The following is a 24,508-nucleotide window of genomic DNA, read 5'->3' as shown; positions in this document are numbered from 1 at the left end:
CAGACTCAATTTACATGAATAATGGTTGGAATGCGAATACTTACAACTAATCCAGTCTTTAAGAAACAAAACAATGGGAGTGGAGAGAGCATCAAGACAGGCTAAAAAGATGTGTATTGTCTCCAGACAAGACAGCCAGTGAAACTCTGCAGGTCCACGCAACTGTGGGAGTTACAAATAGTGTGACATAAACCCAATATCCCGGTTGAGGCCGTCCTTGTGTGTGCGGAACTTGGCTATCAGTTTCTGCTCAGCGACTCTGCGCTGTCGTGTGTCGCGAAGGCCGCCTTGGAGAACGCTTACCCGAATATCAGAGGCCGAATGCCCGTGACCGCTGAAGTGCTCCCCAACAGGAAGAGAACAGTCTTGCCTGGTGATTGTCGAGCGGTGTTCATTCATCCGTTGTCGCAGCGTCTGCATAGTTTCCCCAATGTACCATGCCTCGGGACATCCTTTCTTGCAGCGTATCAGGTAGACAACGTTGGCCGAGTTGCAAGAGTATGTACCGTGTACCTGGTGGATGGTGTTCTCACGTGAGATGATGGCATCTGTGTCGATGATCCGGCACGTCTTGCAGAGGTTGCTGTGGCAGGGTTGTGTGGTGTCTTGGTCACTGTTCTCCTGAAGGCTGGGTAGTTTGCTGCGGACAATGGTCTGTTTGAGGTTGTGCGGTTGTTTGAAGGCAAGAAGTGGGGGTGTGGGGATGGCCTTGGCGAGATGTTTGTCTTCATCAATGACATGTTGAAGGCTCCGGAGGAGATGCCGTAGCTTCTCCGCTCCGGGGAAGTACTGGACAACGAAGGGTACTCTGTCCACTGTGTCCCGTGTTTGTCTTCTGAGGAGGTCGGTGCGGTTTTTCGCTGTGGCGCGTTGGAACTGTTGATCAATGAGTCTAGCGCCATATCCTGTTCTTATGAGGGCCCTCATAAGAACAGGATATGGCGCTAGACTCATTGATCAACAGTTCCAACGCGCCACAGCGAAAAACCGCACCGACCTCCTCAGAAGACAAACACGGGACACAGTGGACAGAGTACCCTTCGTTGTCCAGTACTTCCCCGGAGCGGAGAAGCTACGGCATCTCCTCCGGAGCCTTCAACATGTCATTGATGAAGACGAACATCTCGCCAAGGCCATCCCCACACCCCCACTTCTTGCCTTCAAACAACCGCACAACCTCAAACAGACCATTGTCCGCAGCAAACTACCCAGCCTTCAGGAGAACAGTGACCAAGACACCACACAACCCTGCCACAGCAACCTCTGCAAGACGTGCCGGATCATCGACACAGATGCCATCATCTCACGTGAGAACACCATCCACCAGGTACACGGTACATACTCTTGCAACTCGGCCAACGTTGTCTACCTGATACGCTGCAAGAAAGGATGTCCCGAGGCATGGTACATTGGGGAAACTATGCAGACGCTGCGACAACGGATGAATGAACACCGCTCGACAATCACCAGGCAAGACTGTTCTCTTCCTGTTGGGGAGCACTTCAGCGGTCACGGGCATTCGGCCTCTGATATTCGGGTAAGCGTTCTCCAAGGCGGCCTTCGCGACACACGACAGCGCAGAGTCGCTGAGCAGAAACTGATAGCCAAGTTCCGCACACACAAGGACGGCCTCAACCGGGATATTGGGTTTATGTCACACTATTTGTAACTCCCACAGTTGCGTGGACCTGCAGAGTTTCACTGGCTGTCTTGTCTGGAGACAATACACATCTTTTTAGCCTGTCTTGATGCTCTCTCCACTCCCATTGTTTTGTTTCTTAAAGACTGGATTAGTTGTAAGTATTCGCATTCCAACCATTATTCATGTAAATTGAGTCTGTGTCTTTATAAGTTCTGTTTGTGAACAGAATTCCCACTCACCTGAAGAAGGGGCTCAGAGCCTCGAAAGCTTGTGTGGCTTTTGCTACCAAATAAACCTGTTGGACTTTAACCTGGTGTTGTTAAACTTCTTACCATTATTAGTCTGACAAATAGATTCACGTTTATTTGTGTATTTTTTTAATGCTGGAAGTTACCTGTCGTACTAGTTGTGCCTATAGGTGGTGCTGTGATGTTCCTTTTCAGTATTAGGTAGCTGCCCTATATAATGTCACATGCATTTAATTTGAAGCAGGAAAAATTCCTACATAGCTCTCTCTATAAGAATGTTTTCAAGACTACTGTGCTTTATGCAGTCTTTAACTGCAGTCTGTCTGTTCCAGTGGGGTTGATGGATTGAAAAAGTTCTTTTTGCCATCCTGCTGGTTCGGAAAGCCCCTCTACTAATTACCTGAAAAAGCAAAGTCGAAGCTTATTACCGGAATGTAAAGGTCTGTCATGTTCAGCATCTTTCTCAGCCCCTGCTGTCTCAAACCCAAGAACTCTCATTGATGGAATGTTCTAAAGATTAGATTAACAACCTCAAATTCGACCAGCATTTATAGGCAAACTGGACACAACCAACCTGTCAAAGAAATGCATACTTAGCAATGACAGCTGACAACGCCCAAGCTAAGAATGTTTGCTGCTGATTCTTTTCTCTGTTCCGGCATGTCTTATTTTCTCCCCCTTTCCTCTCTCACTGTTCCTCCTTGAGCATTACATTATGCTTAGTTTTTATTCTCCTTGTGCAATAACATAGGGGATTGATTAGCGTACTGAGTATGTTGAATATTTTTGTAATGTAAAATTATTATTCAAATGAACAATATTTTTTTGAACCTTTTACCAGATGTATGATATTCAAGGAAATCTTCAGGATGGAAGTCAAGTTGTTGTATCAGTTATCTTTGAAAATCAGAGTAACGGTTATCTGAAATCAATGGAGTTCAATGTTTTAGACTCTCTCAACACTAAATTGGTTCGACCAGAAGGGTCCTCCATACATGATGGTATATCCGTCCCTTTCCAGCTTCCACCAGGTGAGACACTTCATTGACATACCGTGATGAGTAATTTAGTTTGCTTCTAGGATTATATTTTGGGATAACTCCTAACTATTTGAGCAGTGCTCTAGAAATTAGTCTTAAACTCCCTGAGCTTTACAACAAATTAGATACCTGAAGAACCAAGGCAACAATGTACACCTACAGAAAGGGAATTAAAAATCTGAAATACATACAAAGCTTAAAATATGAGTCAGCATCTCTGCAAAAGACTGGGCAGCTTAATGTTTTGAGTTGTCAGGGAGGATCTCGGCTTTATGGATTTTGTCATGCCCTGCGTATTTCCCCCATTTTCCAGTTTCATTTTAACGATGTTACATGGGGTTACGGAGATGGGGCCTGGGTGGGATTGTTGTTGGCACAGACTCGATGGGCCGAATGGCCTCGTGCACTGTAAGGATTCTATGATATCCCCCGCTCAGTTGTGCATGTGGTCTGCCGCCATTTAGTATTGCCATGCTTGCTTTGTTCTCTATAAGTATTAGTGGTGGAATCTACACACTGCTGAAAAGGGATGGGAATCCTTACAGCTTCTAACGGTGGAATTCCGTGCATGCTGGAAGGTTGCAACACAAACCCATTTTTTTTTCCTTCCTTGTTCATGGGATGTGGGAGACATTTATTTCCCGTTCCTAGCTGTCCACGCGATAATGGGTGGTGAGCCACCCTCTTGAACTTCTCCGGTCTGCGTGGTCTGAAGGAGCACTTGGGGAGTTCCAGGATTTTGACCAAATGATGATGAAGGAACGGCAACATATTTCCAAAGCAGATGGGGAATTTACTGGATTCTTGGGTTATGATGAAATTCTGAAACCATTTGAGCATTGTATATTTCCTTGGCCATCAATTAATGGCTGTTGAATTATTTTTGAATCTTATGATTCCGAGAAAACTAATCTGTTGAATTCCATTTTATTTCTACAGAAGTATCAAATGAAGCTCGGTTCGTGTTCACTGTGGAAAGCATAGTCATGCCACAGAAGCTGAAAGGCACCCTTACGTTTATAGTAAAAGTAAGTTCAAGCGTTGGATAGGTTTTCTGTTTCTGCATTTTCCTCGAGTTGCATTCAAGTCTTTCATAATACTATTTTTTTTCCAGACAGATGATGGATCTTCTCATGAAAAACTTGATTTTAAGTTGCACTTCACTTGCACTTCGTACATGATCACGACGCCTTGTTATAGGTTTGTTTTCAAGTTCTTCTGTTTTACTGGGAAAGTTCTGATTTACAAGAACATCAGCGGATCCCAAAACAGTTCAAATAAAAATGCTACTTCATTACATAATCATGAAATGGAAATAAAAATGAAGTCATGGAAATGAGAATAGAAAAGTCAAATGCGCAATCAGGCTTGTGGTACTTTGCATCACATGCTCACCTGATTGTTCACTGGTCTTGGGTAAATGTGCATTTATTCTCTTCCCAGTTATTTGCAACAGTATATTTGTACAATTGAATATGCACTCTAGATCGTTAAATCCTGTGGTGGTCAATATGATGTGGTAGTATATTACTTTTTTACTGGTTAATAAATAAAACAGCTAGTGTTTTTTTTTGTTCATTCATGTAAAGCTATGCCTTTGAAGTCCGCAATCCTCCAATTGGAACGTCTGGTTTTTAGAACATAAGAACATGAAGCAGGAGTAGGCCATCTGGCCCCTCGAGCCTGCTCCGCCATTCAATAAGATCATGGCTGATTTTTTTTGTGGTCTCAGCTCCACTTACCATAACCCTTAATTCCTTTACTGTTCAAAAATTTATCTATCCTTGCCTTAAACACATTCAATGAGGTTGCCTCAACTGCTTCACTGGGCAGGGAATTCCACAGATTCACAACCCTCAATTCAGTCCTAAATCTGCTCCCCCTTATTTTGAGGCTATGTCCCCTAGTTCTAGTTTCACCCACCAGTGGAAACAACTTCCCTGTTTCTATCTTATCTATTCCCTTCATAATATATGTTTCTGTCAGATCTTCCCTCATTCTTCTGAATTCCAGCGAGTATAGCCCCAGTTTACTCAGTCTCTCCTCCTAAGCCAACCCTCAACTCCGGAATCAACCGAGTGAATCTCCTCTGCACCCCCTCCAGTGCCAGTATATCCTTTCTCAAGAAAGGAGACCAAAACTGTACACAGTACTCCAGGTGTGGCCTCACCAGCACCCTATACAGCTGCAACATAATCTCACTGTTTTTAAACTCCATCCCTCTAGCAATAAAGGACAAAATTCCATTTGCCGCCTTAATTACCTGCTGCACCTGCAGACCAACTCCTTGAGATTCCTGCACAAGGATACCAGGTCCCTCTGCACAGCTGCAATTTTTTACCATTTAAATAATAGTCCATTTTGCTGTTGTTCCTACCAAAATGGATGACCTCACATTTACCAACATTGTACTTCATCTGCCAGACCCTCGCCACTCACTTTTCCTGAGGATTGGGCGAAGTTCAGTATTCAGCAAAGAAGGACATAAGAGGGGGAAAATAGAGTATGAGAGTAAACGCCCAGTAACATGAAAGTGTCCGTAAAAGCTTCGATAAGTATATGAAAAAGAATTAATGAAGACAAATTAGGTCCCTTATAGTGCGAAACAGGGGGATTTATAATAGAGAACAAGGAAATGGCAGACTAATGACACAACTACTTCAGTTCTGTCTTCATGGAGGAAGACACCAGAAATGCTCAGAAATCAAAGGTCTAGTGAGAAGGAGAAATGAAAGGAAATGAATATTACTAGCAAAATAGTGCTGGAGAAATCAATGTGACTGAAAGCTGAGAAATCCCCAGGGCCTGGTAATCTACATCCCAGATTACTAAAGGAGGTGGCCATGGAAATAGTGGGTGCATTAGTCCAAAATTCTGTAGATTCTGGAACTGTCCTGGCAGATTGGAGGGTGGCAAATGTAACCCTGCTGTTTTAAAAAGGAGGGAGAAAACAGAATATAGACCGGTTAGCCTAACGTCAGTAGGATGTGATAATAGGACATCTAGAAAATATCAGTGGGATTAGACAAAGTCGACATGGATTTATGAAAGGGAAATCATGTATGACAAACCAACTGGGGTTTTTTGAGGACTTAACTAGTAGAATAGATAAGGGTGAACCAGTGGACACAGTGTATGTGGATTTTCAAAAAGCTTTTAAAGTCCCATTTAAGAGGTTAGTGTGCAAAATCAAAGTGCATGTGATTGTTGGTAATATTGGCATGGATTGAGAATTGCTTGGCAGACAGGAAACAGCAAGAATAAATGGGCCTTTTTCAAAGTGGCAGGCAGTAACTAGTGGCGTCCCGCAGGGATCAGTGTTTGGGCCCCAGCTATTCACAATATACATCACAATATGATTTGGATGAGGGTACCAAAGGTGATATTTTCAAGTTAGCTGATGACACGAAACTTGGTGGGAATGTGAACGGTGAGGAGAAGGTAAAGAGGCTTCAAGGTAATTTAGACAAGTTGAGTGAGTGGGCAAATACGTGGCAGATGCAGTATAATGTGAATACATGTGAAGTTATCCACTTCACATAGAGAAACAGAATGGCAAAGTGTTATTTAAATGGTGATAGGTTGAGGAATGTTGACGTACAAAGAGACCTGGGTGTCCTGATACACCAGTCACTGAAAGCAAGTATGCAGGTACAGCAAGCAATCAGGAACGCAAATGGTATGTTGGCCTTCATTGCAAGAGCTCTTGAGTACAGGAACAAGGATATGTTACTGCAGCTGTACAGGGCCTTGGTGAGACCACACCTGGAGTATTCTATGCAATTTTGGTCTCCTTATCTAAGAAAGGTTACACTTGCCATAGAGGAACTGCAGCAAAGTTTCACCAGACTGATTCCTAGGGTGACAGAATTGTCATATGAGGAGAGATTGGGTCAATTGGACCTGTATTCACTGGAATTTAGAAGAATTCTACTAGTAATGTATAAAATTCTGACAGATTGGATGCAGAGATCTTGTTGTCTCGAACAAGGAACGGAGATCAGGAGAAATCTCTTCACTCGGTGGTGAACCTATGGAATTCTCTACCACAGAAGGCTGTGGAGGCCAAATCATTGAATATATTTAAGAAGGAAATAGATTTCAAGACTAGAGGTGTCAGGCAGTATGGGGAGAGCGCTGGAGTATGACATTAAGATAGGGGATCCGCTGTGATCATGTTAATTGGTGGAGCAGGCTCGAAGGGCCAAATGGCCTACTTCTCCTATTGAAATCTTCCTCACTCCCATCTTCTCCGTTTTAATCCCTGATATTTGTATCTGCAATAATAACTCAACATTATAATGGAATGTCTGCAGCAACAGAATAGCTCCAATGTTTTTTGTACACAGCAGCATCAGTGTTTGAGAGATGTTGCAAGTGTTTTATTTTAAGTATATTAGACAACCTTGATTAATTTTGCAGGAATTGAAAGATCTTGCTTTAAAAAAGTCTATTAATTGAAAACTAAGCAAACGGGGTCTTGAAACGCCAAACTTGGACAGGGTCTCCTGTTTAACTCCTGGAGAAGTATTTTTGATACAACACTAATATGACTAATATCAATCTGCTTTACCTCCTTTTCATAATCTATAAACAGGACTCTCTTGGTTGACCTTCATTTCAGCCTTTTCATGCCCCACTGAACTTATTTCTTCCTGCCCTCACTCTGTTTTTCGCCTCCTTGTCCAATTTTTCACTACCTACATCTGTGACTCTTACATAGAAACATACGTAGAAAATAGTAGGTGTAGGCCATTCGGCCCTTTGAGCCTGCTCTGCCATTCATCATGATCATGGCTGATCATCAAATTTTAATCCTGCCTTTTGCCCCAGGCTCTTCTGAGACCTTCCTGCATTTTAACTATTTCCAGTCTTTGTCTGCCTCCTCTTCCCTATGGACTTTCAATCTCTCTCCACAACATCAGCCCGGAGCAGAATAGTCTAATAGTCTTCCTTGAGCAGAGGCTCAAGCAGTACTTATCCACCACCACCTTTGTCTGCTTGGCTGAACTTATTCTCTCATTGAACAGTTTCTCCTTAACCTATCTTGCTTCCTCCAAGTAAAAGGAGTATCTTTTGGGTACCAGCATTAGTCCTCGATATCCCAGTCTCTTCGTGGGGTATGTGGACCACTGCTTGTTCCAGTCCGTCCTCAACTTGTTTTCTGGTTCATTGATGACTGTATCAGTGCCATTTCCAACTCTTGCCGCAACTGGAAACTTCATCAACTTTGCTTCTATTTTTCAACTATTTCTCAGCTTTACATAGGCTGTCTGCTAATATTCATGATAAGCCTACCAACACTCAACCACTACCTCGACTATTCTTCCTCACACTTTGCCTCCTGTAAGGACTCCATTCCATTTCATTCTCCCAGTTTCTCTTCTGCAACTTTAACAAAAGTGCTTTTAATATGTCTTCCTCCTTCAACTGCGAATTCCCCCAGTGTGGTCGGCAGGGCCCTCAACTGTGTCTGACCCATTTCCTACACTTCCCTCGTCCTTTCCCGTCCATCCCCAGAACCACACTAGGGTTCCCTTTGTCCTCACTTTCCACTCTACTAACCCCCACATTCAAAGGATCATCCTCACCATTTCCACCACCTCCAACATGATGCCACTACTAAGCACACCATTCCCCCTCCTGTCAATATTCCAAAGGGACTATTCCCTCAATGTCACCATGGTCCACTCCTCGGTCGCCCCCAAAACCTTTGACCTTTCCATGCAATCACAGGGAATGTAACACACCTGCTCTTTCACCTCCCCTTTCTTCTTGTCTAAGGCCCCAAACACCCAGGTGTAGCAGCAGTTTACTTGTACTACTTTCAAGTTAGTATACTGTATTTGCTGCTCACAATGCTGCTTCCTCTCCACTGGGGAAACCAAACACAGATTAGGTGACCGCTTTGCAGACCATGATCCCAAGCTTCCAGCTACTGGCCAATTTAATTCACTACCTTGTTGCCATGCCCACATTTCTATCCTCTGTGTACTGCTGTGTTCTAGTGAAGCTGAATGGAAGCTCTTAGAACAGCACCTCATCTGCAGACTAGACACTTTACAGCCTTTGGAATCAACATTGAGTTCAGCAATTTCAGACCATGAACTCTTCCCTCATTCTGATTCTGTTTTTTTGCCATGTGCCAGTCTTAATCCTGTTTTTCTTCATCATGCTTTTAGATAGAGCTGTTTTTATTCTGCCTTTCATACACTGGATGAATGCTTTGTTTTTTTGCTACAACCACTGCCACTCCCTTGCCATCTTTGTCATTTAATCTCTCCTGTCCTCTACCCTATTCCCGATCTTTTTATTCTTCTTTCTCCTCCACCCCCGCCCCCCTTCAATAGTTTAAACCCATCACACTCAACATGTTAACTCTGTTTCTCTCTCTGTAGGTGCTGGTCAGACCTGCTGAGTGTTTCCAGAACTTTGTTTTAATTTAATATAAATCTTGTAACTTTCTGAACCTGTGACCAGTAAAAGCAGACGTGATGTATCCTAACTGGGGTATGCTAGCCAATAGAGCATTATCATTTAATGATTACGATACTGAGCATGCACCCTCTGATGAGTTGTAACTTTAATAAATTGGTTGATTTGTGGGCAGACAGGTGAAGAAAGTTGCATGAAAGCATGTTCTCAAACCCAACTGGTTCACTAAAATCTTTAATAAAAGGAACCTGATGACTCCTTTCTAGCAGAGTCTACATGTGACTCCAGTTCCACTTCATCATTGATTCTTGCTGGCCAATTAATTGATCTGTGGGTGTCTCAATTGTTAACTATTATTTCTTGAAAGTGCCCACTATCTTGGGGAACTAAGGATGGGCAATGAATGTGGCACTGATTTGATTTATTATTGTTGCATGTATTGGGATACAGTGAAAAGTATTGTTTCTTGCACGCGATACCGACAAAATGTACCATTCATAGGGGAGAAGGAAAGGAGAGGGTGCAGAATATAGTGTTACAGTCATAGCTAGGGTGTAGGGTTGCCAGCTACTAAGAACAACAGCTATAACTGTTTTATAACTGTTTAGAACGTAGAACATAGAACAGTACAGCACAGAACAGGCCCTTCGGCCCACGTTATTGTGCCGAGCTTTGTCTGAAACCCAGATCAAGCTATTTCCTCCCTATCATCCCGAAGTACTCCACGTGCCTTTCCAATAGCTTCTTAAATGTTCCTAAAGTTTCTGACTCCACTATCACTGCAGGCAGTCCATTCCACACCCCAACCACTCTCTGAGTAAAAAACCTACCTCGGACATCCTTCCTATATCTCCCACCATGAACCCTATAGTTATGCCCCCTAGTTACCACTCCATCCACCCGAGGAAATAGTCTTTGAACATTCACTCTATCTATCCCCCTCATCATCTTATAAACCTCTATCAAGTCTCCTCTCAACCTCCTCCGCTCCAAAGAGAAAAGCCCAAGTTCCCTCAACCTTTCCTCATAAGACCTACCCTCCAAACCAGGCAGCATCCTGGTAAATCTCCTTTGCACTCTTTCCAGTGTCTCCACATCCTTCTTATAGTGAGGTGACCAGAACTGCACACACTATTCCAAATGTGGTCTCACCAAGGTCCTGTACAGTTGCAGCATAACCCCACGGCTCTTAAACTCAAACCACCTGTTAATGAACGCCAACACACTATAGGCCTTCTTCACGGCTCTATCCACTTGAGTGGCAACCTTCAGAGATCTATGAATATGCACCCCAAGATCTCTCTGTTCCTCCACATTCTTCAGACCCCTACCTTTGATCCTGTAATCCACATTTAAATTTGTCCTACCAAAATGAATCACCTCGCATTTGTCAGGGTTAAACTCCATTTGCCATTTTTCAGCCCAGCTCTGTATCCTATCTATATCTCTTTGCAGCCTACAACAGCCCTCCACCTCATCCACTACTCCACCAATCTTGGTGTCATCAGCAAATTTACTGATCCACCCTTCAGCCCCCTCCTCCAAATCATTTATAAAAATGACAAATAGCAGAGGACCAAGCACTGATCCCTGTGGCACTCCGCTGGTAACCGGTTTCCAGTCCGAAAATTTTCCATCCACCACCACCCTCTGTCTTCTGTTAGATAGCCAGTTACCTATCCAATCGGCCAAACTTCCCTCTATCCCACACATCCTTACTTTCTTCATAAGCCGACCATGGGGGACTTTATCAAACGCCTTACTAAAATCCATGTATATGACTTCAACTGCACTACCTTCATCTACATACTTAGTTACCTCCTCAAAAAATTCTATCAAATTTGTGAGGCAAGACTTGCCCTTCACAAATCCGTGCTGACTATCCCGGATTAAGCTACATCTTTCTAAATGGTCGTAAATCCTATCCCTGAGGACCTTTTCCATCAACTTACCGACCACCGAAGTAAGACTAACCGGACTATAATTACCAGGGTCATTTCTATTCCCTTTCTTAAACAGGGGAACCACATTCGCCACTCTCCAGTCCTCTGGCACCATCCCTGTGGACAGTGAGGACGCAAAGATCAATGCAAAAGGCTCTGTTATCTCATCCCTTGCCTCCCAAAGACTCCTAGGATATATTTCATCAGGCCCAGGGGACTTATCAACTTTCAGTTTATTCAAAATTGCTAGTACATCTTCCCTCCGAACATCTACTTCCTCCAGCCTATCAGCCTGTGACACCCTCTCTTCCTCAAAAACATGGCCCCTCTCCTTGGTGAACACCGAAGAAAAGTATTCATTCATCACCTCTCCTATCTCTTCTGACTCCTTGCACAAATTCCCACTGCCGTCCTTGACTGGCCCCAACCTCGCCCTGGTCATTCTTTTATTCCTCACATAAGAGTAAAAAGCCTTGGGGTTTTCCTTGATCCGACCCGCCAAGGACTTCTCATGCCCCCTCCTAGCTCTCCTAAGCCCCTTTTTCAGCTCATTTCTTGCTAACTTGTAACCCTCCAACGAGCCAACTGAACCTTGTTTTCTCAACCTTACATATGCTTCCTTCTTCCTCTTGACAAGACATTCCACCTCTTTTGTGAACCATGGTTCCCTCACTCGGCCATTTCCTCTCTGCCTGGCAGGGACATACCTATCAAGGACACGCAGTATTTGTTCCTTGAAAAAGTTCCACTTTTCATTAGTGCCTTTCCCTGACAATTTTTGTTCCCATCCTATGCTTCCTAATTCCCGCCTGATTGCATCATAATTACCTCTCCCCCAATTGTAAACTATGCCCTGCCGCATGGCCCTCTCCCTCTCCATTGCAATAACAAAAGACACCGAATTGTGGTCACTATCTCCAAAGTGCTCTCCCACAACCAAATCCAACACTTGGCCCGGTTCATTTCCCATTACCAAATCCAATGTGCCCCCACCTCTTGTCGGCTTATCCACATATTGTGTCAGGAACCCCTCCTGCACACTCTGCACAAAAACTACCCCATCCGAACTATTCGACCTATAAAGGCTCCAATCAATATTTGGAAAGTTAAAGTCCCCCATAACAACTACCCTGTGACCCCCACACCTATCCATAATCTGCTTCGCAATTTCTTGCTCCACATCTCTATTATTATTTGGGGGCCTATAGTAAACTCCTAACAACGTGACCGCTTCTTTCCTATTCCTAACCTCAGCCCATATTACCTCTGTAGGCAGATCCCCTTCGAAATGCCTTTCTGCAGCCGTTACACTCTTCTTGATTAACAGTGCCACTCCTCCACCTCTTTTACCAGCTACCCTACACTTACTGAAACATCTATGCCCCGGAACTTCCAACAACCATTCCTGTCCTTGTTCTACCCATGTCTCCGTAATGGCCACAACATCGTAGTCCCAAGTGCAAATCCACGCCCCAAGTTCACCTACCTTATTTCGGATGCTCCTTGCATTGAAGTAGACACACTTCAACCCACCTTCTTGTCTGCTGGTACCCACCTTTGACCATGATAACCTTCCCAGTACCTCACTACACTCACTCACCTCCGGACTACAACTCCTTTTCCCATCCCCCTGACAAATTAGTTTAAACCCCCCCCCCCGAAGAGCTGTAGCAAATTTCCTGTGATTTCCAAATTTCCAGTTCGATGTTCAGTTCATTCAATTTATATGTTCGCTGTGTTCCATTTACATTAGTTACCCCCTCACGGTTCTTTTAAAAACTCCATGGACCAGTTTTTAAGCTGACTTTAGAGGCGACCTCAAAATTCTGATTAGAACATGTTAATTTGCAGGAAATTTTTCTAAATTAACAGTTTAATGTTTTAACTGTTCTTCAACTGGTGATAACAAGAATTCACTGGCCACAAATATATGGGACAGTTAATGGCAAAGTACAGGTAAACTTTTAAAATAAAAGTTTTCTCCTGCTGAGGCTAATTTTGGGGAATTGTTTATGCTCGCCGTGTAAACTCATGTTGTGCTGCTTTTTGACGTATTGACATCTCTGCCTTACAAATTAGTTCTTTCTTCCCTTTACTCTGTAATCAAGGATCTTTCAGTGTCATTTCTAAATACTTCCTCTTTATTGTTGCAGTGACGCATTTGCAAAATTGCTAGAATCTGGTGAACTAAAGATGTGTTCGATAAAAGTAGATGGAATAAGTATTTCTTTCCAGCTCCTCCTGGCAAAGATTTGCTTTCATCACCACTTCTCAGGTACTTTTTTTTTTCAATGCACAGAGAGATGTTTGTTTTGCTGTATTCACACTTTGAGATTCCTTTGAATGTCGATGGTCTGTATACAGCTGACATTGTACTTTTTAAGAGCTGGTTGTAAATAGACTGGAAATCACAGCTCCGCAAATTGCCAGCTGATCAATTCTGAGCCATTGTGGAAAGCTTGAAGCCCATAGAAAATGTACTTGGTCTTTCACATGTTAGTGGAAGCTGAAAAAAAGTATTATAGTCGCTGAATGCAGCTTCCCGCCATCAGTTTAATGGAGACAAAGTGTTCTGGAATGCGAATGGCACTGGCTGTTTTTTCGGTCCACCACAAAAGTATTCTCAACTGGCAATTTGTTTTCAACAGTACGTGTTTACTTGACACGTGCAGTTTCCAACGTATGTGATATTTCTACCTACTGCTTCCAAACTGTGGCTCCCTCAAAAATTGGCTGAATCCAGCACATCTTTTGTGAAGTATGTTTGACACTGGCACTAATTTTCCATGCACATGATACATTCCCTACGTAACCTGGCCAATAGCACGTAGATATGCAGCATCAGAGTTAATCTCACACACTAAGCAATTGTAACATTCTTGTCGCGTTCTCTGTACAATGGATTGAGGATTATTAACTCCTATTTGCCTAAGACTGATGCACTGCACACCTCCTGTGAAATTGAGGGGTTGTTCTTGCCGAAATAGTGGAGAGAAAAACTGCCATACCAGTTAGCAGTGTACATGCATGCTGGATTTACTGAATGCATATTAGTAATGTACCAGACCAGTTCAATGTTCAGTCCATTCAATTTATATGTTCGCTGTGTTCCATTTACATTAGTTACCCCCTCACGGTTCTTTTAAAAACTCCATGGACCAGTTTTTAAGCTGACTTTAGAGGCAACCTCAAAATTCTGATTAGAACATGCTTCATTCTGGTACAGTTAAATAAATCACACCTGAAGTAGGTCATTACCTTTAGACAGTGGACAAAATTAACTTTCATCTTCTGGACTCGAACCCCAATTGAATGTTGAGATCCATCATTCAGTGAAAAGAGGGATAACTGGCATTCTGCTGGAACTTGATCTTCAATACTGAAACTTTGGTCATTCCATCTATACTTATCTGCCCACAGTGCTAAACAAATGCTTTTGCCATTTATCGGCACATCTTAATACTGGGGCACCTGAGAATATACTGCAATACTATCACTAAATGCTAAATTGACAGGGATATTGTGGGGGAAAAGGGGCCAGTCAGAGTGGATCGAACATCCTCAGACAATTAAATAAAGTCTATAATAAGGGTGGCATGATAGCACAGTGGTTAGCACTGCTGCTTTACAGCACTAAGGACTAAGGTTTGATTCCTGGCTTGGATCACTGTCTGTGTGGAGTTTGCACGTTCTCCCCGTGTCTGGATGGGTTTCCTCCCGGGTGCTCCGGTTTCCTCCCACAGTGAGAAAAATGTGCTGGTTAGTTGCATTGACCCGAACAGGCGCCGGAGTGCGGCAACTAGGGGAATTTCACAGTAACTTAATTGCAGTGTTAATGTAAGCCTTACTTGTGACTAATAAATAAACATTTCATAAAATTTCTTTGAATTTACTGGTGATACCCTCTTATCCATTAACGCAAAGAGCCCTCTAAACAGCTCTTGTGATGCTGGGACTGAACATAATGATGGGTCATTACCTTCTGAAGAATGCAGTGTTTTGATTGAAGCTGTGTTTGAGAAGGTTTAGATTATAATGTGAAACTTTCTCTCCTAGCCCCAATCTAGGAAGATGCATTTCCAAGTGTTTTCTCAGCCTCTTGTGCTTAATTAGAAAATAGTTTCATAGCAATTAAAGATTTTTTACTTTTAGTACTATCCATATCTTTTTAAAGCAATAGGAAATTTAAACTACATTTTTTTTAAAAACATGAGTTTCTTCTTCTCTAGAAAATGATTTTGAAATTGTATATTGTGCTTGAAATTATTTTTCTTTCCATCCTCACAGTTGTGGAACGAATCAATTCATGTGCATCAATGTATAGCCGTTCTATCCAGGGTCATCACATGTGTCTTTTGGTGAAAGTGGTGAGTATCAGTCGAATGTTGTGATGTATCCTTGTCAGAATCCTTTTTACTTGTGTATCGTCCCATCAGCTTCTGAAAGCTGGAATGAGACTCCATTAGTTGAAGCCCATCAAGAACATTTAGTCAATTATTGCAAATTGACTTCTCTAATCAGAAAGTTAGTTTTAAGACCTGGAAATGGGTGAAGCTGTCTGCACATCCTGTTTGTGTAGCCATCTTATTTACCTCGCAGACTTCTGGTTTGGTTTACTCCTGTAGAATGCCACGATGAACACATTGTTCTTTTTGAAAGGGAGGAATCTGCAGGTTTTTAAAATTCATTCATGGAACATGGGCATCACTGGCTGGCCAGCATTTTTTGCCCATCCCTAGTTGCCTGAGAACAGTTGAGAGTCAACCACATTGCTGTGGTTCTGGAGTCACATGTAGGCCAGACCAGGTAAGGACGGCAGATTTCCTTCCCTAAAGGACATTCGTGAACCAGATGGATTTTTCCAACAATTGACAATGGTGTCATGGTCATCGGTAGATTATTAATTCCGGGTAATTTTTATTGAATTCAAATTCCACCATCTGCCGTGGTGGGATTCGAACTTGAGTCCCCAGAACATTAGACTATTAATTCAGAAACTCAGCTAGCGATAATGCCACTAGGCCATCACCTCCCCTAAATTTGTACTGGTTCCAAATTTGCTGCAGATTAAAATCCAAGATGACGTCTCTTCAGAAACTCCATAGAGCTATTGTATATAACTTTATGCTTTAAAATGGCTGGTTTGGTTTAGGATCCAAGAGGACAGTGTAAACAGAGTAGAATTAAGTCTTGTGTTCAGTAACTCTGATTTTCTAAGGGTGTTCAGTGTATGTTTTTGGAAGTCTGGAATACCTACTTCAATTCAGAATTTTAAAATGTGTGTAATACTTTGCAAGTATCCTTTCATATATCCGTTGCAGCTGATCTGTGTTGATTCTGTTATTGACAAGAATCTACATGTTGTCCATGACTGGAACCTGTAAGAGACCATAGAATCATGGAATCCCTACAGTGCAGAAAGAGGTCATTTGACCCATCGAGTCAGCACCGACAACAATTCCACCCAGGCCATGTCCCAGTATCCCCACGTATTTACCCTGCTAATCCCTTAATAGTAAGGGGCAATTTATCATGGCCAATCAACCTAACCCACACATCTTTGGACTGTGGGAGGAAACTGGAGCACCCGGAGGAAACCCACGCAGACACAAGGAGGACGTGCAAACTCCACACAGTCACCCAAGGCCGGAATTGAACCTGGGACCCTGGCGCTGTGAGGCAGCAGTGCTAACCACTCTGCCACCGTGCTGCCCATCTGTGTTGCATCTCCTGGTCTTGAGAGCTCTAAATGTTGGCAGAGAGTTTGCCAATGAGAGCTTTTTTTATGGGAGCAAGGATCAGTGTTCCAATGCCAATTCTGGTCCCATTCCCACTATTATGTAATTTTTCTGATATTCTCCCCTCTTCTGAATCATACTGACAAAGTTCCAAAAATGTCAGCAGCCCGAGTGGGTGGTATAAGACTAGAGAGTTGAATTTTACAAATTTTGACCGCAAAAGGCATCACACCTGAACAAATGCATCAGTCAGTAGAGGGGCTGGTTATAATACCCTACCATTGCCCCCGCACAGATGATAAAGCTTTGGCTTAATAGTTCTTGGTCACACTGAGCATTGCATTTGTCAACTTTAATTAAGGAAACTCATGATTTCACCATGTTCTTCAAACTGAAATATTCACCAAAATCTTGTTGGTGTTTACGCCAGTGGGATCTTAAGTTCCCGCTGATGGCGGACCCCTGCCACGGGTTTTCTGACAGAGAGGGGTGTTTTCAACGGGAAATCCTGTTGACGACAAAGGGGCCACGGGTCCTGCCGCCCGAGAGCGGCGCGCTGCCCCCATTGCTGCGGAGAGCACCGTGGAGGATAATCCCAGCCCATTGAATGTTAAGGTAAACTTTGTCAAGTTAGAGCTTGTAAACATGTGAACTGACTCTATACTAAAGTGGGAAACATAATTTTATTTTCAATAGGGAGATAGCTCCGTCTCTGTGGATGGGAAATGCAGCGATTCTACTCTTCTTGGGAATCTACTTGATGAATTGAAGCAGACATTGACAGAGAAGTGCTGAGCCGTTGTAAATTGCACTAGAACTGTATTATGTTTTCCCCTGAAAGCATGAGCTACTTAACACAAGGCATGTGAATTATTTATCTTCACGGTCATTTGCAGTTAGACATCCTAATCTCGTGTTCAAGGTTTTTTTTTGTTTTCTTTGGCCACTACTCCACATATCGTTTCACCACAATCTCATAATGCAACCATGTGTATTATACCGGTTACTGAGACCAGCAGCCGTTCAAATATCCAGACTCCTAGAGTGTATTGAACCGGTTTGTGTATTTCAAATTGATACCGCATTCCTGAAGAATTGAACTGTAGTGGTGCTGTGCAAGCAGCTGTGAACCCAGAGTAGTCTGCCAGCCTGTGTCAGAGGCTGGACATTTACTTTAAATTTGTCTTAATTAAATGTTTATTCCAAAAATAGTGGTGTTTTGTTTGATGGTCAAAACTGTCAATTTAGCATGTAGAGTTCTCTCATGGAATCCTGTGTGTTAATCCTAGGATTTTGAACAATGTGTTTAAAATTATTTACTATCAACATTCCCTCTTGGAGGTTAAAAAAAAAATAATGACAAGCTGCTGTATCTTTTGTGTCGATAAATCAATAAAAATATAAAACCTTCTTGGTGTCTTGCTTTTTAAAAATATCAGAGCCATCTCTCCACCATTTATTTTTCATCCTATTGCAGAACGTGCTTTCTATCTTGGCCTAATTTGTCATAGAGTCCCTACAGTGCAGAAGGAGGCCATTTGGCCCATTGAGCCTGCACCAATGACAATCCCTGTCCCTGAAACCTTGTGTATTTGCCCTACTGATCCCCCTGACACTAAGGGGCAATTTAGCATAGTCAATCAATCTAACCCACGCATCTCTGGAGGAAACCGGAGCACCTGTCGGAGAAACACGCAGACACAGGAGAATGTGCAAAACTCCACGCAGCCACCCAAGGCCGCAATTGAAGTCGGGTCCCTGAGGCAGTAGTGCTAACCACTGTGCCACCGTCCTGCCCTCATTCAAGCAAATGGTTTTGAACTTACTACATTGCAGCATTTCTTGGTGTTAGCTGGCATGCACTCTCCAGTGGATTGTAGGGAGTTTTTTTATTCCCCCCCCCTTTCATATGAAACTATGAACTGACATTGAAAGGCCACACAGACTTTATTTGTCTGTCTATCTTGCTTATAGTTTAGAATATGCACTTCCTTACCGCAAATCTTGGGTCTTTTTGTTACTTGGAAGTTTTTGCTGTGCATCAGTCTCACAGGTTCTGTGGTGTGAATTTCTGAAGTAACTTCATAGCCAGCATCACTGTTGGATAACCCTTGATGCAAATAAGCCGAGTACAATGAATAATGACTTAAAAAATTCAATCCTTGCAAAGAATGGAATAAAAGTTGGCCAAATTGAAAGCACACAGAGGGGGGAAAAGTGGAATAGAAAATGGAGAGAAAGATAAATGATTGGATTGGAAAAAATCAGAAATAGTTAAACACTGAATTTGTGTAGCATATTGTCCTATAATATCACATTGAGATCTGATATTGAAACTAATAATAAATCACGAGGTCAGTGGTAGTGAACTAACTGGAGGAGTTCATTAACACATCTTTATCCTGGCACAATCAGCATAAGACTGCGGAGGCAAGCTCCACCTAGGGTGGAGCTCAAGTCCCAGGTCACCTGACTGTTCTTTTAAAGGGGCATGCCCCAAGATACATAACACATGCCACCCATCGAATTATTTCTGAAGCCCAGTAACTTGTGCAGGTAATCAAAGCAATTATTCTGTGGCAGCGGTGAAATCATGACCAGTTTTTTTTTGTAATGTTTGCCTAGTATGTCAGGAAAAATCCCACTTCAAATAGTGCCTTGACATCCATCTCCACTGTGGGATGCAGATGGCACCGGAATTTGAAATGTCTTGACAATGCAGCACTCCTTTAGTACAGGATTGGGAATGTCAGCCCATGTTATGAGCTGAAGGCAGGGTTTTCTATGTTGAGTGCTGTCGACAGAAGGTGGACTGCAATGGTTTTAAAACTTCTTTCTGTGGGGCCATGTTGTGCAAATGGTAACAGTCCCAGAAGCTCCCAATCCTGCATTCTAGAACAGCATGTCCTCTAACTAAAAGATGGTTGTCATCTTTACAGAAAATGCTTTACTTCCATTGTACATTAATGCACTAGTAAATGGAAAGCATAGAAATGTTATGACTTCAGGGAGCCTCCTTCGGTCTGGTAGCTCAATTTTAAAACCGTGATGGTACTCAATGAATGAATAATATCAGAAAGACCAGAAATAAGATGGGATCAAATATTATGGGATGTGTCCAGCTTCCATTCCTGCCATTTACTTACGAAACAGGAGTGAACAATTCAAACTTGTCTGCTATACCGATCAATAAGGTCACAACTGAACTGTACATCAACTTAATTCACCCCAACTCGCATTAATTTACCTTGATACCCTTGCCTTACAATGATCTCTGGATTTTTCTTGAAAATTTCAATTGACCCAGCAGCCTCCGCACAGCCTGTTTAAAATCTGTTGTCAATTCTTAGTCCTGCAATTGGATATCCTCTACTGGTTTAGTTAGGCCTATCAATGGCAGAAATTGTGTGGTGTGGTGCGCACAACAATGACTTATTTACTAAATAACCCTGACATAGAAGATGAAAGAATTATGACCGCTCTCTGGAAAGTGGGTATTCGCCTGAATTCTCAGTCAAGTAGTCATTTTCAGAAAAAGGACATGGAATTGTTCCGCAATTGAGCTTCATGAACTCAGGTCCCGAATTGCTGAGAATGTCATCCTTTTACTGTGCATTTTACATCAAAAATTGGGCCTGACCTTTTCTCTCTGTAATTTTGCATACATTATAGTAAAATTGGGATAATGAATGTACAAGTGCGCATTAGATTAGTGTAAAAGGCCAGTTGGAAAATTCAATATCGCATGATTCAAAGATCTGGTGATACGGATCTTTAATATCCTGGCCCCGGGTCTTGTCTTCTGCATCTGTGCCAGCCATCCTGTTGCACAGATGACTTACCAACCATTAAAAAGGTAATTAAGTTTTTACAGCCGAAGTAAAAGTGGATTTATGGCTCCACATTTGCCCCAAGTCCCACTCAATTACTTGGCAATCGAATAAGTGCAGACGTGATTTCCTACATTGCAACAGTCGCTATACTTAAACTACTTCATTGGCTGAAAGGTGCCTTGGGATGTACTGAGGTCATAAAAGACTCCATATAAATGCAAGTCTTGATTCTTAATTTCACAGTCGCGCACACTGTTAAACACATCTCTACCTTAAGTGTGGTCATAATGAATGACACCATAAGATTTTAATAGCTGACATTTAATTCCAGTCTGTATAAGAGAATTTTGGAAGAATGGAGTTTAAAAACAAGAAATTGAGAACCAACCTCTTTCTGAAGGATATTATCATAGAATCACTACAGTACAGAAGGAGGCCATTCAGCCCATCGAGTCTGCACTGACAACAATCCCAACCCAGGCCTTATCTACCTAGCCCCACAGTCCAAAGATGTGCAGGTTAGGTTGAATGGCCATGCTAATCCCCGACACTAAGGGGCAATTTAGCATAGCCAATCATCCTAACCTGCATATTTTTGGACTGTGGGAGGAAACTGGAGCACCCAGAGAAAACCCACACAGATACAGGGAGAATGTGCAAACTCCACACAGACAGTGACCCGAGGCTGGAAAAGAACCCGGGTCCCTGGCGCTGTGAGGCAGCAGTGCTAACCACTGTGCCTTAAAATGTAAATAGTAAACTTGTTGTCAAAAGATCACATTCGGTGTCGCCAATTGATCCGATTATATTGTTTCACTGCTCATTATTTTCTTTTAAAAGGAACTTCCTGCTGGCAGCTAATGAGCTGCTATTGTACTTCTCTCTCCACAGATGCTGCCAGACCCGCTGAGTTCTGTTTCATTTTTAATTTCAGATCTCCAGTATCCGCAGTATTTCGGTTTTTATTAAAATTATTCCTTATTTTCAATACTTACCTCCCAGCAAAACTGTGGCCCATCACAATGGTAGCTGGGGAATTGACCCTGACACTAAGAGATTCTATAATGGTTAATACAAGCAGGAGAAATCCGAAGACTAGAAGTCATTGTACCAGGCCCAAAATGTAAGCTGTATGTGGTCCAATTGACAAATCCATCCAACTGAGGTAGCAACATGCAACCTTTCGCTGTCTGCTTACACCAAGATAATTCTGGTACAGAGGAACTGTACTCACAGGTGCATGAGAGAGAAAACACAAAAACCCTCTACAGCATAGATCGTTGCTTTTGAGTAAGAGAGTTTTATTTGACATTGGTTTGGATTTTGTCCTAAAATTGAGAAAAAGGATTAGTAAAAATGATTATATATTTATTGGGTGCTTTGTGAAATACATATCACAGGGTTAATGAATCTTACTGATGGCCAATTCTTTCTTTAAGTCTCCCACAGCACAAAGATGGCCTCTTTCTGTGCTAGAATATTCTATGATTCTACAACTTTCGAGATTTCAGTGCAGCATAAGTTTTGATTCAACTTTGATAAGAAAGGTTTATTCGTTAGAAACTTTCAGACTTGAATGTTGGGGGAGCAGCAAATAAAATTAATCAGCTGCAATATCTTCTATAAACCAATAAGACAGAAATATTAGGATATTATACACATGAGCAGCACGGTGGCACAGTAGTTAGCACTGCTGCCTCACAGTGCCAGGGGCCTGGGTTCAATGGCTAAGATGTCCTCTCAGAGTTGGTGCAGACTTAATGGGCCCTCAAAGTAGGGATTCTACGGCTCTATCAATTAATTTTCATCAATCATCCAAACAAAATAATTGTACATGACTGTTTTAGTGCCACAGAACAAGGTCACGTATTAGCCAAGATTAGTTTAGCATTGAAGAAGAGGGCCAAAATTATAATGTGGAGCTTATACAAGCTTGGGGATGAAGGGTTAAGTAACTTCCTTCTATGCAGGAATGTTTATGATTCTACAGTTTTGCTAACAATCTATTTAAAAAAAGCTTCCTACTGCTTATAGTTAAAATATAAATTACTGACACTTTGACAAATGTTCCTACCTTGTACTGTGGACATCCACCAGGTGATTGCTACATGCCTTAGGACACTGATGATTCATCCCAAGTTGTGTTCGAAGTGCTACTTTCAATATAAACTTTTTGAAGCAAATGCTGTGTTCACTAAAGCAGCCCTCTGTGCTTTTTTTTCACCCACACCAAAAGGTGGAACGAAACATAATATTTAATACAGGTATTGTACAATACAATCATTGTTAAATGCTTTTAAGGCAGTCATATATGAAACAATCAGGTATGTCTCCTGCACACATCAGGTATATAACCACCACAGCAGAGGTGGCAAAATGGCTGGCACTGCTGCCTCACAGCAACCAGAGACCCCAGGTTCGATTCCCAGCTTGGGTCACTATCTGTGCGGAGTCTGCACGTTCTCCCCGTGTCTGCATGGGTTTCCTCCGGGTGCTCCGGTTTCCTCCCACAGTCCAAAAGACGTGCTGGTTCGGTGCATTGGCCATGCTAAATTCTCTCTTAGTGTACCACAACAGGCGCTGGAGTGTGGCGACGAGGGGATTTTCACAGTAACGCCATTACTACTTGTGACACTAATAAAAAAACTTAATGTTTCGGAGCTTTTCTGGCAACAGAGCCTCTATTTCTCCATTCAGCAGCCGAATATGTGGCTTAATCGGCTGTATGTTGTTTTATAACTGACATACAGGTGACATGTGATACATCTGTTGAATTTTCACGTGATTAATTAAGTTATGGATGAGTCACAGCTTAATAAGAAAACAAATGGATATTAGAAATCTGAAAGAACAAGCAAAGGTGTAGAGACAGAAGTTAACTTTCTATCTTTCTAATTTGATTTTTTAATTTTGATTTTGATTATTGTCACATGTATTAGCATACAGTGAAAGGTATTGTTTCTTACGCACTATACAAAACAAAGCATACCATTCATAGAGAAGGAAATGAGAGAGTGCAGAATGTAGTGTTACAGTTATATCTAGGGTGCAGAGAAAGATCAACTTAATGCGAGTTCAAAAGTCTGATGGGAGCAGGGAAGAAGCTGCTTTTGAGTCGGTTGGTACATGACCTCAGACTTTTGCATCTTTTTCCCGATGGAAGAAGCTGGAAGAGAGAATGTCCGGGGTGCGTGGGATCCTTAATTAGGCCGGCTGCTTTTCCGAAGCAGTGGGAATTGTAGATGGAGTCAATGGATAGGAGGCCGGTTTGAGTGATGGACTGGGCTTCATTCACTACCCTTTGTAGTTTCTTGTTGTCTTGGACAGAGCAGGGGCCATACCAATCTGTGATACAACCAGAAAGAATTCTATGGTGCATCTATAAAAGTGAGAGTCTTAGCGGACATGTCAAATTTCCTCAGTCTTCTGAGAAAGTAGAGGCGTTGGTGGGCTTTCTTAACTATAGCGTTGGTGTGGAGCGACCAGGACAGGTTGTTGATGATCTAGACACCAAAAGACTGGAAGCTCTCAACCATTTCTACTTTGCCCCCATTGATGTAGACAGGGGCATGTTCTCCACTACACTTCCTGAAGTTGTTTTTTTGGCATTGAGGGAGATATAGACATAG

General features: G+C 42.4%; 2 protein-coding genes across 5 annotated transcripts in view; both read left to right on the top strand.

The window, feature by feature from the left end:
• Positions 1–18,456, top strand: part of ap3d1 (adaptor related protein complex 3 subunit delta 1) — a 95,568-nt gene extending 77,112 nt beyond the window's left edge. For all 4 annotated transcript variants that reach the window (XM_078198358.1, XM_078198355.1, XM_078198359.1 and 1 more), the window contains 6 exons: positions 2,732–2,921; positions 3,870–3,958; positions 4,045–4,130; positions 13,462–13,583; positions 15,596–15,675; positions 17,743–18,456. In XM_078198358.1, coding sequence (XP_078054484.1) covers positions 2,732–2,921; positions 3,870–3,958; positions 4,045–4,130; positions 13,462–13,583; positions 15,596–15,675; positions 17,743–17,841 — 666 coding nt within the window. In that variant the 3' untranslated portion in view covers positions 17,842–18,456. The remainder of the gene's footprint in view (positions 1–2,731; positions 2,922–3,869; positions 3,959–4,044; positions 4,131–13,461; positions 13,584–15,595; positions 15,676–17,742) is intronic.
• Positions 1–21,814, top strand: part of plekhj1 (pleckstrin homology domain containing, family J member 1) — a 423,983-nt gene extending 402,169 nt beyond the window's left edge. The window contains exon 8 of the mRNA XM_078198363.1: positions 21,803–21,814. The gene's annotated coding sequence lies outside the window, so the exon portion shown is untranslated. The remainder of the gene's footprint in view (positions 1–21,802) is intronic.
• Positions 21,815–24,508: the final 2,694 nt, after the last annotated feature.

The sequence above is a fragment of the Mustelus asterias genome, chromosome 26 (genome assembly GCF_964213995.1).
Source record: "Mustelus asterias chromosome 26, sMusAst1.hap1.1, whole genome shotgun sequence".
Lineage (NCBI taxonomy): Eukaryota > Metazoa > Chordata > Chondrichthyes > Carcharhiniformes > Triakidae > Mustelus > Mustelus asterias.
This window is presented reverse-complemented; position numbering and strand designations above follow the sequence as displayed.